Source organism: Rhinopithecus roxellana, chromosome 7 (genome assembly GCF_007565055.1).
Source record: "Rhinopithecus roxellana isolate Shanxi Qingling chromosome 7, ASM756505v1, whole genome shotgun sequence".
Classification (NCBI taxonomy): Eukaryota; Metazoa; Chordata; class Mammalia; order Primates; family Cercopithecidae; genus Rhinopithecus; species Rhinopithecus roxellana.
This window is the reverse complement of record NC_044555.1, coordinates 93,833,138-93,850,140: the sequence shown is the minus strand read 5'-3', so window position 1 is coordinate 93,850,140 and position 17,003 is coordinate 93,833,138. Positions and strand designations below refer to the sequence as shown.

Here is a 17,003-nt window from a genome sequence, read left to right as displayed (position 1 = left end):
GGTAGCTATAAAAGTACAGCAAATGCTCTAAAGCAACTGACAGCAGCTGACTCACTTTTGACTATTAGGGTTCAAGATAAAAGGGGACATGATTAACCAACATATAAAACCTAATGGGAAATTCTGCCACGCTGTCATCAGAAATACAGCTCCAGTCTCCTGCTACAAAAATTGAAAAATATAAAAACCCATATAATTTCTGAAAGACAATCTTGTAAAACACGCACTCAAACATCAGAATTAAATCATTTTATTTTTGCCACAAGAAGCTCTAAGAACTAATATCAGGCCATGGTTAATGAAAAGTAGAACTTAAAGTCATGACAGGGAAGATTGTACAAGTGTGAACATTATAGTACTGGGAGGAATGAACAAGGTTTCATATGGTTGACCAGCCAGAAAGCCAGTGCTGTTAAGTTAGCATTTAATTCTTTAGAATATGCATGCCTTGACAATACAAAATACCTTGATCAATGTTTACCATTTTTTATCTTTTTGGTACAATGGGGGAAAATGTGGCATTATTTCTTCATAGTGGTCGTGTGTGGGGGATCATTACCACCAAAATCATAATAATCATTTAAAGTATATTTTAAAGTTAGTCTTGCAAGACTGTTATGGCATTTTAAAATTTCTGTAGTTTAAGCATTTTCATTTTGTCATATCTCTTAACAAATTACTATTTCAAGTAGTTCCTATCCAGAATATTTACAGGTAATTTAGCATCGGAGCAAATCTGAAGCTAACTTCAAAGACAAAAAGGAAGTTCAAGAGCCAGAGAGCTAAGTATAAGATAGAAAAACCACATGGTAATTTTAAACAGCATCTTGCTACAGATTTCCAATCCAATAAACACCAGGAATGAAGGACTTTTGCCCCAAAGAAGTATTTCACATGAGCTGCGAACTTTGGATATGGAAACTTATAGAAAAACTGAAGACCCTGAGACACATGCAAGTAAGAGTCTTCTGGCAAAAATACAATTTAATTTTCCAGTTTCTCTCCTCCCAAAAAAACTCCAGAAGATACCTTTAGTAGGCACAGAGTTTAAATGTCATATTCAGAATTTACAGAGCACAGCAGCAGCAAATAATTACATCCCTATTATTCAGAATGGATAGTTTTCCATTATAGAATTAGTTCCTGGTTTGTCATAATAGGCTTGTAGAAACTGCCAAGTTTTATTATGACAAACTAATTGACCTAGCAGTTGAGTCTGAAAGATCTGGAAGCTCTGCCGGCATCCGTATCATTCACATTGGTAGAAGTAATTATGTCTAACTGGTGAAATAGCATTAATGAAACTCAAACAAATTTTCACTGAGAACATTTCAGAGTGCATACTATAGTCAAAGAGTGATGTTATCAATATCTACACAAAAAAGAAACAGATATGGTGATTCCAGAGATCACAGAGTCTTAAGTTATAAGGTAATTTCAAATTTCCCAGGGGTTAGTTTACAAATGGTTTGAAGGTCTAGACTTACAGAACAGAAAACAGGTAAATGCACATCACTCTACCCCTTGGCAAGCAAAGGATTTTTTTCTTGTATTATTGCATGTACTGATGCCTGATACCCTCAGCTACCAACTTAAGAAACACTGAAACCACTACCTTCAAATCCAGCTTACTGTCAGAAGAACGATGTATACATGAGAAATTATGATTAAAGCTTTAAGTTCAAAGTCAAGAAATAGACTATTTTTTAAAATACATGGTAAGGAGAAAGAAAATATCTACGTTGGACTAAGAAATACTTAAGCAAGGTTACAAATGACTAATAACTATGCACAACAATCTTTTCCAGTATCAATTTTTTCCTTTGCAAAAAAACAAAAAATCATTTACAGACGTTCAACAATTCTGTTATAAATGCTAGGCTATATGTTATGTTCCAACCTGCTTCCTTTTAGTACTAGCACATTTTAGTACTAGCACTTCAGTAAGTGTTAACTTTATTTTCTAAGTGTTTAAATATGTGTCATTTTAAAAAAAAAAGAAAAGTGGTATTTATTGTTGTCAAGAAAAATGGGAACTGACAAGCCTATATAACATTCCTTATGTAGTTTCTGATTGCTATAATATTGCAGCAATTTGCAGATGGAATAAAACTTATTTTAGAAGGGGTAAAAACCTAACAAATCTTGCTGAAAGGAAAATACTAGATCACTGATTCAACTATTTCAAATAAAGACTTCCTATTGGAGATTCTACATAATATGAACATTTAAAAATATATGCCAGTAGCCTCCCACCCAAAATATGTAAAGTCTCACCCATGGAATCTATCATTTACAAGGATTTATACATAAAGATTCATTTGGTGGCTTTCAGATTCAAAATTTGAAAATTTTCATGGGAATATTTTTAACCATAAGAAGCAAAAAGGAAATCTTCATTCCATTCTCTACAATGTGGTAGCCAGAGAATTAAAAATACATGCAACAGAACTTTTCATCTCCTCCTATCCGCCATTACAGAGATTTTTTTTTCGTTAGTTTTTTGCCCCCAGAGACCACATTGCAAAGGTATAAAGTGGTCTAGCCACCAAAGTCTTTTACAGACTATGGCAATGAAAGCAAAGTTTAATTCTGATTAGCTAAATCTAATTTGTTCTTCAGATGAGAGACTTGTCTGCATGGCTATTTTCAGGGAGAGAGGGTAGCAGGAGGTTGCTGTCCGCTTGGACTAGCAGATTACACAACCCAAGCAGAGACTTATTCTGACATTTTCCAGAACAACTCTAAAACTTATTTACTCTTTATGCCATATACAAGACAAAACACACATTTATTGTCTCAATGTTAAGAAAATTGAGAATTCAGCAGTAAAGTGCTAACATGGAAGGGGAAAGTTGTAAGATGTACTAGGGTATGCTAATAACTCCAGTTATTTTCAAAGAACATTCAGACTGCTTCAAATTCTATTCAGAAAACTATCTCTCCAAGCTTTTAATTTTTGCCTTTTAAATGAGCTGAAAACTAACTATATAAACAGATACTTGGGGAGGGGGTCTCACTTCTAGTCAAAACTTTCAGAAAAATTTGCTTCTAAAAATTATCAACAAAAATCCCACTACACTTCTTTCAGATAATGTGGCAGATCAAATTAACTTATTTGCACCTTGTTTTACAGATCTTCTGAAACCCCTGCCCCATCATCCAAAACACAACTTTCTAGTATTTCAAAGGAGTTTAGTAAGATTCTGGTATTATAAATTCAAACTCAGTACTGCCATCTGTTACATTTTGTTTAAAAATTGAATCATTTTCCTGCTGAATAAAAATATCTTCCCAGGTCATTGGCTTGTTCTGAGTAGATGTAGTGGTCCCTACTGGAGGTTCTTTTCCAGTGTCAACCTTATACCCAATACCATCATCCTTCATTGCAGGCATAGTGCTTGATCTATCGGAAAGATATGCATATTGTCTAATTTGTAAAGACCTGCATGGATGTAAACGATAAAGCTTTGAGTCCCCAGAAGGATCTTGACTATGAACTGACTTTATATGTGAAGACATAAACTGATAGTTGATGAAAGATTTGCCACAGGCCAAACACTGATACCTTCGCTCCCCTGTGTGATGAATTTCATGCTTTGTGCGATATTCTGCAAGAGGAAATACCTTCTCACAGTAACGGCACGGATACTTCTTCTCCCAAGAATGAATGTTAAAATGTCTCCGCAAGCTTGTCAGACAGACATATGACCTTTTGCATACAATACAGATATAATAGACCCTTCCATCTACTATTAACTCATAGTGATCATCATGTTTTACTTTCATACGTTTGTTTGCCATCTCGCTGCCAGACGTTTTTGGTATTTCATTCTCAAGTCTGGCCTCCCCTTCATCAGGGTCATCTTTGACAGGGATCACTATATCATAAGTATCTTCACCGATATTTGCATAAACCTTGCAACCAGTCGATAAGCCTTCAATTTCAGTAGCTGTATCTAAAGTAATGATCTTCTGACCCTCCATTAGATGTTTTGATCCTAAGCCTGGATCACTGGTATTTCTAGTAATTATATCTGAAATTTTTAAGGAATTGGAAAGTGGTTCTTGAAGAAGTGTAGGAATCTGCATCTTCTGTATTAATGATCCATCAAAACTGGTATTTTGGGAGGTATCAGCCTGTGGGACCAAAGATGTATTACTGACGGCCGAGTCAGGACTGGAGCTAATAGTGTCATCATCATCATCTATAATTTCCTCCTCCTCCTCTTCATTGGCCTTGTTTCCTGTTAAAATAGCACTGTTTGGTGTCTGCTGATTCTGCACAAGTAAATTGATTGAAGAGGGTATATGATTTGGAAGTGAAGAACTGACATTTGGTGGTGTAGAAAGTGGTGTCTGATTTAACAAAATAATATTAGGAGTCAGATGTGTTGGAGCTGAAGATACCAACAATTTTTCACTTCCTTGTGTTTGGCTCAGAGTTGCCTGATTCACAGGAGTAGGAAGTTTCTGAGTAGGTGTGATATTTGTTAAAGGGGGAGAGTTATTGCTAGCACTAGGTGCAACATCTGAAATAGCAATAGGGCCTGGGTTAGATTGGACCTGTGCCACTGTGTTATTACTTGGCAAAGTCTCCTTTGTGGGCAGAATCTCGGAGCAAAAAATGACATCATCATCATCATCATCAGAATCGGTAACAATGATCTTTTTCATTTCATAATCTTCGGCAGATAATGAAAAAGACTCTGTTATAATAGGCATTATAGTAGCCCCGTTATCTTGGGCTTCATCTTTTGATTTCTGTATTACAAGGTTCTTGTCACCAGAATCAGGAGGTAAAGGTTCAGTATTACCATCCTGAGCTGTACCTGAGATGCTTTTAACCTGTGACAATGGGACACCAAGCTCTGCTATAAATTTCACTCCTAATAACTGCCCTGATTTAATTAACTCATCAAGCAAATCTGATCTAACACGAACAATTTTAGAACTATAGATATAATTGAGAATTTCTGCAAAGATCTCTGCTCTTATAAAGCTCAGTTCAACAACTTGCCCAGCAACAGAGAAGAGCTGATGGAAGTAGGTACTAGAAGCTGAAAGAATATTCTTGTGGGCCCGGAATTTTCGGTCTTCCACAATAACGGTAACATCACAGAAGAGTCCATGGCCACGTTGCTCATTCAAGGAGTTCAGCAGACTGCCAGAGTACTGAATGTCTGTAGCAGAAATCAGTTTTCTACTCTCCATGCCTTTAAGAGAAAGAGAGGAGGGGATGGGAAAGAATTAGAGAGAAAAAACAAAAGTGCTTATCATTTAGAATTTAAGCTGCAGCATCATTAGTTTATTCAAGTTTTAACCAAAGTTTGGCATAATTTTTTGGCTTTTACAGAAATTGTTCATACAGGTTGGCTTTTGGAACAAGTGTCAAATCTCATGGCTTGTTCCTAAGTTGAGCAAGTTTTACACTGTTATAGAGATTTGAACAGTAATCTCCATAGTCACATTCTTTTGAATATTAGATACATGCATCTCCACTAAGTGATTTTTAAAGATTAGAATTAATTTTCTTAGTCCCAATTTTGGGTTTTCTCTCCAAGAAGAGGTAAGAGTTGATTTTTAACTGTCAAAATTAAGGAAAATCATCATGAACACACAGAAGTTATTTCTCTGTAAATGATTTAAATGTCAGAAAAGCTCAGTGCGTGCAATACTGTGTCTGAAAGTCATACTCTTAACTAATCTTTAAGAATATATGCAGAATCTACACCCTGGAGCCAATGACATTTATAAACACTGACAATTATTACCTCCCAACGTCCCATTATGTTTCTGTTATTTAAATTGGGGTGCCTCATCTTGATAAACTATTAAACATCTTTCTTACCCTTTCCTCTTTCTTCATCCCCTTGTCCCTTCCCCTCATCTCTCCATCTTTACAATTTCCAGAGGTGGAATGTTAAACAGTGCCAAGTGAAGTCAACAGACACTATCATGAAAAAATATGACAAAGGAAAAGGAAAGTTTACCATTTCTAAATGCCCACTTCCAAGAAAACACGAAACATTTCATTTTTGTTGGTAAAGAATTATGTGCATTCGTATGAGAACTTTTTCACACCAAATGAGTTAATGAAAATAAAAACATTAACTTATTGGAATAGATTACGCTAGAAAAAGGGGATGATGTCAGAATGCATTGTTGTGTAGCACTAGCAAAACATCATTTTTTGCACTTTGCAGAAGATCTTTCCGGTAACAAAGAGGCCAGAGTTTTAAAAAACCCATATATTAAATATACATATAATATCCATACATATGATTATATATGGATATATTTTAATACATGGATATTATATATTAACAATTAGTTGACAAGTAATTTTAGTGAAGAAATATTTTTATTACTATTCTCTCCCTTTGAAGTTACCAAAAAGGTATAGATGTCACAATGCTTAAGTTACATACACGTGGAGGGCAATTCTGTCTAAATTTTTCAAAATGATACCCTAAGAACAAACAGCAGGCAAAAAGTCTAAAAATCAAAGATTTAAAACATTATTAGAAGGTGTTGCATGTTAACAGTACCAAGGAATTCCAGGTTACCATAAAGGTATCATCATCAGAAAGGGTGACCTTTGGACAGTTTGCCAAAAACCAGGGCTTCCGAAATACGGGCATTTCGACAGAAGTCGATTTTAAGTGGAAAGACAGGGTTTCTGAAAATGGCACGCAATTTTTGTCAGTTGCACACGGGTTCTTCCAATATGGGAATGCGTCAAATGTACGTGTCCAGGTGACGCTGGAACTCGGTTTCGTTTCGTTTATGTGTCCCCCTCCTCCTTGTCAGGGTGGGCCCAGGGACAGCACAAGTCGGTCTGAACCCATCCCAAAGATCTGCTATTCGACTGTGGAAAAGCCATTCCACATCACTGTGAAACCCTTGACCGAGGGCCGGTTTGGAGGAGCTGGTGACGGTGAAAAAGAGATAAAAGCCATCCGCGAGGGAGTGAAACAAACCGACACGCGGCTCCCTGCGGCAGCTGAACCTCATCCCCCTTCCTCCACCTCCCTCTTCCCCATATGGACCCTGCCAGCTGCAACCGAGGTTTTTAACCCCAATTCACGTGCAAAGCAAGCTTCTTGCAAATACAGATGGAGGTACAAACAGCAGAGTGAAGGCGGGAGGAATATGGGGTACCAAGGAAAGTAGAAGGTGGCGAAAGGCAGGGTGGGGTGTTGGGGGCGGATAAAGCGAAGCAGGCGGCATTGTTGTGCCCGGAGAAGGGGACGGAAGGGGAGGATGGGCCCGGCAGAAAAGCTCTAAATCAAAGTAGGGGCTGGGAGAGTAAAAGAGGCACAAAAAAGCAGGGAGAGGGGCGAGGGAAAAGCCAAGTGGGTCTCTGTGATGGGCTCCCCACGCCCCGGGGCCTACCCAGGGCACCGGCAGCCCCTCGGCCCCTAACGGCGAAGGGGACCGCGCCGCGGCCCTCGCGGCTCGTCCCCTCCTTCACTCCCCGGCCCACACAAAGAAAGAGCCGGAGGAGCGGAGCCTCCGACTCTGCCGCTTCCTGGTTCAAGTGAGGCGAATGCAAACGCAGGCGCGGCCCAGGGACTGAGAAGGCAAGCGCGCTCCTTCGCCCCCTCCCGGATTGGGGCCGGGTCCTCACCTGCTTCGCGGCGCCGCCGCTTCTCCACCTTGGGACGCGCGGAAGGCTGGGAGTCCCCCAACAAGAAGAAGCCGCACTCCCCGGCGATTCTGCCCCTTCTTTAAACGTCGCTCCAGTCTGGGTCGACGTCGACGCGGCCGCCGCCTCCTGCCGCCAACGCTGCTACAGCTGCCCCACGCCGCCGACAGAGGGCACAGCGCGGGGGCGAAGCGCTCAAGTCAAAGGCGCCCTCCTCTTCCGAGCGCAGGCCGGGGTGGTCCGGAAGGGCCCGAGCTTGAGGCGGCTCCACCTCGGCGCCGTGCTCTGCCTTCGGCTCTTTCCGCAAGGGGGCGGAGGAAGACTGGGAAGCTCTTGTGTGTTCGGCTCTTTCCGGAGGGCGAAAGGGTGGGAAAAAAGGAAAGGGAAAGATCGGTAAGGCAGTCGCAAGCAATTGGATGGAAGGGACGCGAGTCGTTTTCATCGAAATTCAATGTGAACTTCTAGGGCCTACAAACTTTTAGAGACTATACAGGTTTCATTTCTCTTGCAAGTTTGAATGTGCTCTATTAGACTGTTTGCTAGATGATAAACCATCTTGAAATATAATCAGAATACATACAATCAAATATGAATTAAGAACGTCTTATGGTAATTAAAGTTCTGGGATAACAAGACAGCAACTACATTACAGTAACTACTTTTAAGAAAGAAATTTAGTGTTTGGACAACTGTCTTCTTAATTGAATACTAAATGATGCAGTACTATGTTAATTCCCTCATTTCAACCAGCATTTACTAACCCCTTGCTTGATCTGTAGCAAAAACCCTATGTTAGGCTCTCGGGAATACAAAAATGAATAACCCAAAGGTCTCTACCTCTTTAGGGAGCTCAGTAGGTCGGTACACAAACATGGACAAAAATATTTGTACAAGGTGTAGAAGCAGAGAAGAGAATAGCAAATCGAGTGCTGTCATTTGACCTGTATCTTGAAAGATTAATAATATTAACACTTGCATTTTTAATTTTTTATTATTACTATTTTAATTTTTTATTATTACTATTTCCATAGCATTTCATCTTCAGAGGGTTTTAGTGTCTGACACATAGTAAGTGTTCAGTGATTAATGACTGAAAAAATACATTGTGAGTTACATAATTTTTTAAAATCCTCTGCTAATACCCTTCCAACTGAGTACCATAATGAATGAAACAACAGGATGGGTGTTTGGAGAGCAAAATATTTCCCTTTTAGGCTGCTTATTTATCATATATTCAACCAAGGAACCAAATAGTAACTTTTTTCTGCCATAATTAAGGCCATTCACTACCTTCCTTATCTTTTTAAAAAGATACTTATAGGATAATACTGCATTCATTTCCAAAAATCTTAAATTTGTACCCATTAATACCTTGCAGTAGAATTCCTGTGCTTCTTTCCTAAAAAAAAATCTTGCTGAAAATGTCCATCAGGATATTAGACTGAAAACAGATCTAACTATATCTAATTTTCTCTGACAGGAAATCAGACATGGATGTCATCATCTACCCATCCCTAATCTATTCTTCATCCTCCTCAATAAAGTAAAGCCACATGGTATAATAAAACATCAAAGTGGTATAATATAGCTGTATTTCACATGGAAATATGCAATTTCTTAAGCTCTTCTCCAAGATTTTGTATTATGGGAATGCAAACTATGTGGGAATTATTGCATTATTGATTTTTGATTAGGACTTAACATTATGAAAGTTTCATTGTTTACTATAAAGATATTTCATGGCAAATAGAAGTATGCTGTTGTAAAATAAACTAAGGCAGATTAGTATTTTTCCTGGCAACTGAGTACTTAATAACCATTTTTCTGAGTTATCCTCCCCAAAACTTAGTAGTAAAAAAAAAATCTTAGTAATTAGAACCAGGTATTTCTTGAAAGTTTAGGATCTATTTATCTTTCAGGGGCTTAATTGATGAAAACTAAAATAAGACGTATCTTTGAAATACAGATTACAGTGGCCATAGATGCCACTCTAGATGTCATGTTTGTTGGTCACCTGTCAGTAAATTGGAAGGCACAATACAATTTATTTTGCACCAGCATTTACATCACTGAGGCTGGCAACAGAATTACCTTGCCTTTGTCACTTTCCTGAAAGTGTTTTAAAAGTTTGGAAGACCAACTGACATATGATGAAACCTGTTCATTCAAAGCACAGCAAACCTTCTCTTCCCTTCTTGCTGTGTCTCTCACCCCCTAACCAAGCTAAAACTAAACAAGTTTAAAAGCTACCTATAATGAAAGGGGATCCAATGGTCAGGAAAGGAATTTTATTTGTAGGAAAGCAGAACAGACCAAGAAGCCTGAGTGGCCTTAATGATCATCTTTGGGACAGGATCACCAGAAAGTTTAATTAATTTTCTGTTTCTCAGCTAGTTATTTTACTTTTACTTTTGTTTTTAATCTGGAGGGCTTAACCCTACTTCAAACAACTCAGTAGTTTGAAACCTACTTCAAACAACAAGAACTCATTTTGGGAGGCTGAGGTGGGAGGATCACCTGAGGTCAGAGAACAACCTGTATCAAATGGATTTGGAGGTATCAATTGTTTCACATTCTAGAAAGGTTTTATTGGCTGAAAATGGAATGAGTTAGGTTTTATAGCCATATTGTCAGTGTTTGCTTGCCTTTTGAATTTGATTATGAATTCCATGAGGGTAGCAACTGTCCTCTCCTGTGTTAAAATGCCAACAATCTTGTGGGTGCTTAATATATATTAATTGATGACAAAAGATAAAGTGACACTCATTCAGTCTTAGAGCCCTTCCTATATGTTATGCTTATGGATACAGATTTGGTAAGGTCACTCCATGGGATCTGCAGAAACCCTAGTAAGGTAGAGTAGAAGAAACAAAATCTTAAAGAGAAGATGTGAGTGGGTTGGAATTCTGATACTGCCACTTACTAGCTCTTTGATCTTGAGCCTGATTCTTCATCTGTAAAATAGGGATAATAATACCTTCCCACAGAGTCACTTTGAGGATTAAATGAATTAACTACGCATAGTGTCAAACTGCTCACAGTTTCCAGAATATGCCATGCAATTTACTGCCTTCAAGTCTGAGCCTGGAGCCCTGAGCTTGGAATAGTCATTTCCTTCATAGCTACACCTCACTTAACATGTTGTCTGGTTAGTTCCTGGCAAGTGCCTGGTCTTCCATAAAAAACCCATCTCAAGTATTAACTTATTTGTGAAGCATCCCTTGGCCCAACAAATTGTAGATAGAGATGGCTGCTTAATGCTGAATGAATGAGTGTCTGGAACCCAATAAGTGCCAAATATATGTTGCTTTTTCACCACTATCCCCTTTTCTGCTTCATCCCAACAACTCTCTCTCTAAGTGACCTGTCTAATACTGCGTATTGCCCTTTTTTCTTAAAACTTTCCAAAGTCAATTGGTTAGGGATATATAACTCTCCTACTGGAAAAGGAGGAGTTGATAATTGCTAACAATAATACAATCTACCAAAAAAAGCAACAGACGGCTTATTCCAAACTTGAACAAAATTGAGGGAATATACTGCCCATGAGTCATTTGTGAAAAATTACTTGGCAATATATGAAGTCAAATCAAATAAGAAATGAGTCCAAATAAAGAATTAAGAATGGAGATTTTGCAGTAAGCCAATCTATTTAAGTGGAAGACTAAGCCCAAACAACAGATTGATTATGTGACAATGAAACTTATAAACCCCAACACTGTAAACTTCATTCATTTTTTCAATACATATTAAATATATATCATTTGGTGCTTACTTTGTGCCAGGCAATGTTGTAGACACTGTGGATATAATTATTATCAAGTTGAAATATTGGTCTTCATGGAACTTATAATGGAAGAGACATACAATCAACATTTGTGTATATATAATCTAAATATATAATACAATATCAGAAAGTAGTAAGTGCTATGAAGAAAAATAGAGTAAAGGGATAGAGAATGATGAAGGTGTTATTGTAAATTGTGTGGTCAGGGACAGCCTCTCTGAAAAGATGATGTATGGGCAAAGAATGGAATGAACTAAGGTAAAGGGCCATATAAATATCTGGGGAAGAACATTTTAGGCAGTGGAATGTGTCAGTGCCCTTCAACCACAGACTACCAGAAACATACCCATAGTTGACAAGTTGGATTTATTACTCTTAGTCCAGGGAGGGACAACACACACTATAGGTAACTATGATGTGTTTTAGTAAGAAGTTGTTAGAACGAACCTATTATAGAATTTGGACAATTTGGGGGAAGGTCTAGGAAGCAGGAGTTCCATCTCAGATCCATCAGAAAGCAGGGGCAATTGTATGATTGCACATTTCAATAAATCTTATTTATAGGGAGGGCAGACTAGAGGGAGGATAAAGATGTACATTAACTGGCAAAGTAGCAGTGACCTATCTTGGCCAAGAGGGGGTGTTTGGTGTTTTCTGGGTGTCACAGTGAACTTGTTTTTGTCTGTGCTTGCACAAGCTTGTGAAGTGGTCTTGTTTTGTCTCACTTGGTCAGGCTCCCAGTGATCTTGTCTTGGGTTGGTGTTTTGTGAGTTTATGTTCAACAAGAGAAGAACATGCCTAATTGTAAGTGCGAGGTCAGTTTGTGGATATCAGGAGCTGCTCCCACTTCCCTTTCTCAAACAGCAAGCAAAAAGCCTTAGAATATAAGGAACAAGGCCGGGGGCAGTGGCTCATGCCTGTAATCCCAGCACTTTGGGAGGCTGAGGTGGGAGGATCACCTGAGGTCAGGAGTTCAAGACCAGCGGGGCCAACGTGATGAAACCCCATCTCTTCTAAAAATACACAAATTAGCCGAGTGTGGTGGCAGGCACCCGTAATCCCAGCTACTTGGGAGGCTGAGGCAGGAGAATCACTTGAACCCAGGAGGTGGAGGTTGCAGTGAGCTGAGATCGCACCATTGCATTCCAGCCTGGGTGACAGAGTGAGACTCCGTCTCAAAACAAAACAAAACAAAACAAAATAAGCAAACAAAAAAGAATATAAGAAACAAATTTTAGAAGTAGTGGGAGAGGAAGGAAGAAGTACAACAGTGGCTATCACCTCATCTTTAATAGAAAGTAGTCACTTTCTACTGTATTATTGTATGGAACATACTTATACTAAAACATTATTCTTTATTTGAAATTCAAAGATAAGTGGGCCTACTGTATATTTCTTTTTGCTATTAATAAATCTGACAACACTGAAATAAACACACTTTAAGTTGTGTACGAAATACTTTGAATACTTTGTCCCTTTTCTTCCCATCTCAGATTTTTCTTTTACTTCAAATAGACTGAAAAAATATGTGAATCTGTTTGAGCCAGTCCTATTTATTATCTATGTACATATATATACACACATAACCAAATGTACATAATTTATACACACGATACAGAGTGTGCCCAATATTATAGACCATGTAATACACACACTCACGGAAAGCACCTGTACACGAACAGAATTAACTATGTTGTTGATATGACCATTCTGTGAAATGTCTCCAGAGGCCTGTCGTCCTGCCCTTCAGTTATTTCAAGTAGGAGCCTAAGGAAGACGTGGTCTCCATGCGGATTTAGACCCTGGCGAGCCTCAACGCGGAACCAAAGAATGAGCGAAATCGGTTGCAGTGGAGGTTTATTTACACCAAGACACACACCTCTTCACCTTGGCCACATAGGCCTGGGGAAATGTTTTGCCAACGTACTCGCAATAGTTCCCATGGTTTCCTTTGCTTCCAGCGGTTGCGCGGGCTTGGTTTTTGGAGCAAAGACAACTGATACTGCTGAGGCTCCTGAGAATGTGCCGTTTTCGAAGCTGCAGTAGCTCCAGTGTCCGGTTCTGTAGTACCGAGAGGGAGGCCTCGGGCTCCGGGGAGGATGTGTTGCAGTTTGTCCAAGAGCCCCAAGGCCAGCAAAGCCTCCCATTCCCCGCCGGGGAGCAGCTCTCGCTGGAACGCTTGCTCTCTGACTGGGGAATGGAATGGGCTCAGCCAAGGCTCCCAAAACCAGCCCTGCTGCTCCCACTTGTGGTCCCATTCTCAAGAGCTGCTCTCTACGCCGCGGGGCATCACTTTCGCTTCTGCCTCCTCGTGCGCCTATTGCGGCAACTACTCACGCTCCTGCGGGACGAGGACAGGGAGGTGAGCCCGTGGCAGAGGTGAGTGATATCATGGCCTCACCTTCGCTCTAAGGGGCCTGCTTGCGTTCAGCGAGTCCGCTTCATCTTTCAGCCCGCTTCTGACCATTTGCATTTCGCTCCTTCTACCTTCACTGAACCCATTTTCATCCTTTTCCGCAATCTATCCACGGCAGCTCCTTGTTCGCCCTTCTCCTCTTTTACATTCTCACTCATCCTTGGGCCTCTTTGTAGGGTGTCCCGGTCTCCCTCCACCCTCTTTCGCCTCTCATCTCGGGGCAGACACGGCTAAGGGTCACAGACCTACGTATAGCATTTGTTTTGTGTTATCGTTCGTGAACATATTTTTATTCTCCACTAGACTGAGCTCGTGGAAAGGAGGACCCCTATTTTATTCATTACAGAATTTGCAATGCCTGGCACTTAGTAGGGGCTCAACCTGCTGAATGTGTTGTGTGTTGAGTGAATTATCGGTTTGAGATCCTAATAGGCTAAGTGGAAGTTCCTTGTAGGGAGTTGGAAAGGGTTGAGCTTAAGGGTTTAAATTGGAAAGGAGAATACCTTCCTCTGAGACGAGATAATTGGATGAATGTGGGCAAAGTGATGTGCTAAACTGCAGATGTGGCTACCTTGAGGAATGTCTTAAGTGGTCTCAATCTTGACCTTGAAGAATGAGAGGAGAGTGAGATGAGTTTTCCTCTAATGAGAGTGAATATTGGAGTGTGAAGTAGATGGTTTGAGAAGGAAAATAGTTATAATTATTGCTGTGTAAGTACTCATATCAAATGTTTATTGAGTGTTTCAGGTACTATACTGAGTGCCTTACATGCACTACAGTTAAAAAATGAGAAATTTAAAAACGTTGTAGGTATTGAGGGATAGATTGAAATTCCAACAGTTGGGAGATGTCATGATTAGTCTTTTTCTTCCACTGGTGGGATATAATAAAGCATAGTGATGAGAAGGACTGCTTCTGGATTGAGACTTTCTGAGTTTGTAAGCCTTACTTTGCCACTTAATACCTGTTTGGCCTTGGTAACTTCTCCAAGCTTCATTTTTTTTTTCACCTGTAAAAGGGGGATACAAATAGTACTGACGTTTTTAGGGTTATTGTAATGATTTAGTGCCTTGAACATAATAAACATTTCACAGGTGTTGGCTATTAGGGTTTCATGCCTGGGAGCAGAAGCAGTAAAAACAGTCCTGAGTTAGTTTAGAGATACACATTTTTTACCCATGTGGGAGAGGTGAGTGAAACTACTGCACTTTTCCTCTGAGGAACCCTCCTGCCTTTGGGATAGAAAGGTCCTCCCAGTCTGTGTCAATCAAACAAACTTCTTATTTTAGAATCCTAACCAAAAGATATAAGAACAACTTGGGTAAAATTTGCATTTGTGCACATAGAAGATAAATAATTTATCTTAAGGCACAGATAAAACCAGGTAGCAGCAGGGACTGTTACAATCATCTGCTCTTCACCAGGTTGATGAGGGAAGGATTCCCACCCTTTGTGTTATGGAGTAGCTGAACACAGGACAGATGAGATCAACAGTGGTTTATTAATCACATATATTCACAGCTGGAATGGGAGAGAACACAGCGTGCCACGAAGGGCCACACCGAGGTTGCTGTTGGTAAGACAGTGAATAATCAGGGGCTGTGGGAGGTAGACTTTGTGGTATCAAGAAATTGAGGTAATACCTGCTTCCCCTTGGAAGGATATAATTGGCTGGTTTGAATAATTCCACAGGCTGACAGTGTACTAAAATCTGCTACCCAGAGATAAGATGGAACTGCGTCTGGTCTCTTTGAGAAGCGGGGTCATTTGGCTAGGGGACCTTATTTGCAGGAGCAGAATGGAGAAGGGAATTCACAGTTAGGCTATTGGGAGCCCTCCTGGTTTCCCCAATTGTCAAGGTAGTCCACAATATTTGGCCTTAATTTTGTGCCTCACACCACAAAGACTGTGTGTCTTTATAGTCTGGCAGGCATCCTTGGTCCCTATACTCATATTCCAAGAACGGTTAGACATATATTTACTTTTAGATTGCCTGCTCTTGAAATGGGAAACCCTCTGAGTCTAACTCTGTATACTTACAATACCTTTTCCCTGAATAAAGAAGTAAAAAATATTTATTCAAGCAATGAAATCAAATATATTTCTTTTATGAGGATTTTTATAGATGAAAGCAGCTAAACTTTGGGGAAATTGAACCTCTCTTAGTTTTCTTTTTTTAGTTTATGAGTAACAGCAAAAATTAAAACAATAAATGACAAACGTTAAAATACAAAAAAAATTAATGTCCTCCAAAGAACAGATAGGTAAGGTACTTTTTTTTTTAGAAGGAACTAAAGGGAGTCTAACATACCTAAGAATTAAAACATGTTGCTCATGGATTTTAGCATGCTAATTGTTTTCTTTACATTTTATTCATGGGGTGCTAATTTCCTATTAATAGAAGAGTTCAGTGTTAAAACAGATAATACATTTATATTTTGATTTTTTTCCTCAACCCAGGAGCAGATTGCATTCCAGATAATAGTATTACACAGCGATTTTTTAAAAATGAAGATACCAGTGTAGTTTGGATTAGTTAATTTTTCTGTATCCAATACTATGCGAAATATTAATGCTTTTTTTTTTTCTTATTTCTTTTCTCTTTGGTGTTGCTCATCAGTTTCTTCTTCCCTCTCATCTATTTCTGTGTTTAGGTTGAGTTGAGGCAATGTGCTTCACAGGTAAACCTGTAATTTGTGACAAGGTGATAAAGCATTATTATCTGAAGTGTATTCTTATAGATACCCTTGGGAAATGCTTAAAGGACCGGGACTCATAGAATTAGAGTCAGAAGGAACCCTAAAAATAATTTTCTAGGCAATACCTAAATTATTGCAGATGTGATCTTCAAAGGGAAAGATTATATAATATAGAAAGTCCCTTTCTAAAGTATTATAGAACTTTATTTATTGATTTATTTGCTTTCTTTCTCTCTTTCTTTCTTTCTGATGTGGAGTCTCACTCTGTCACCCAGGCTAGAGTGCAGTGGCATGATCATGGCTCACCACAGCCTTGACCTTCCCAGCTCAAGTGATCCTCCTGCCCCAGCCTCTCGAGTAACTGGGACTACAGGTGAACACCACCACACCCCGCTAATTTTTTAATTTTTTGTACAGAAGGGTCTCACTATGTTGCCCAGACTGGTCTTG

General features: G+C 39.4%; 2 protein-coding genes across 5 annotated transcripts in view; one reads left to right on the top strand and one right to left on the bottom strand.

The window, feature by feature from the left end:
• Window positions 1-234: 234 nt before the first annotated feature.
• On the bottom strand, window positions 235-7,886 carry ZBTB33 (zinc finger and BTB domain containing 33). The gene is made up of 2 exons (XM_010363883.2): window positions 7,634-7,886; window positions 235-5,216 (listed from the first exon to the last, which is right to left on the bottom strand). The coding sequence occupies exon 2, from the start codon at window positions 5,212-5,214 to the stop codon at window positions 3,196-3,198; it is 2,019 nt and encodes a 672-aa protein (XP_010362185.1). The 5' UTR covers window positions 5,215-5,216; window positions 7,634-7,886; the 3' UTR covers window positions 235-3,195.
• Window positions 7,887-13,329: 5,443 nt separating this feature from the next.
• Window positions 13,330-17,003, top strand: part of LOC104662663 (putative uncharacterized protein CXorf42) — a 111,231-nt gene continuing 107,557 nt past the window's right edge. For all 4 annotated transcript variants that reach the window (XR_004058420.1, XR_004058421.1, XM_030934522.1 and 1 more), the window contains exon 1: window positions 13,330-13,817. Coding sequence is in view for 2 of the 4 variants with exons in the window: in XM_030934522.1 (XP_030790382.1) it covers window positions 13,459-13,817 (359 nt within the window). In the remaining 2 variants the exon portion in view is untranslated. The remainder of the gene's footprint in view (window positions 13,818-17,003) is intronic.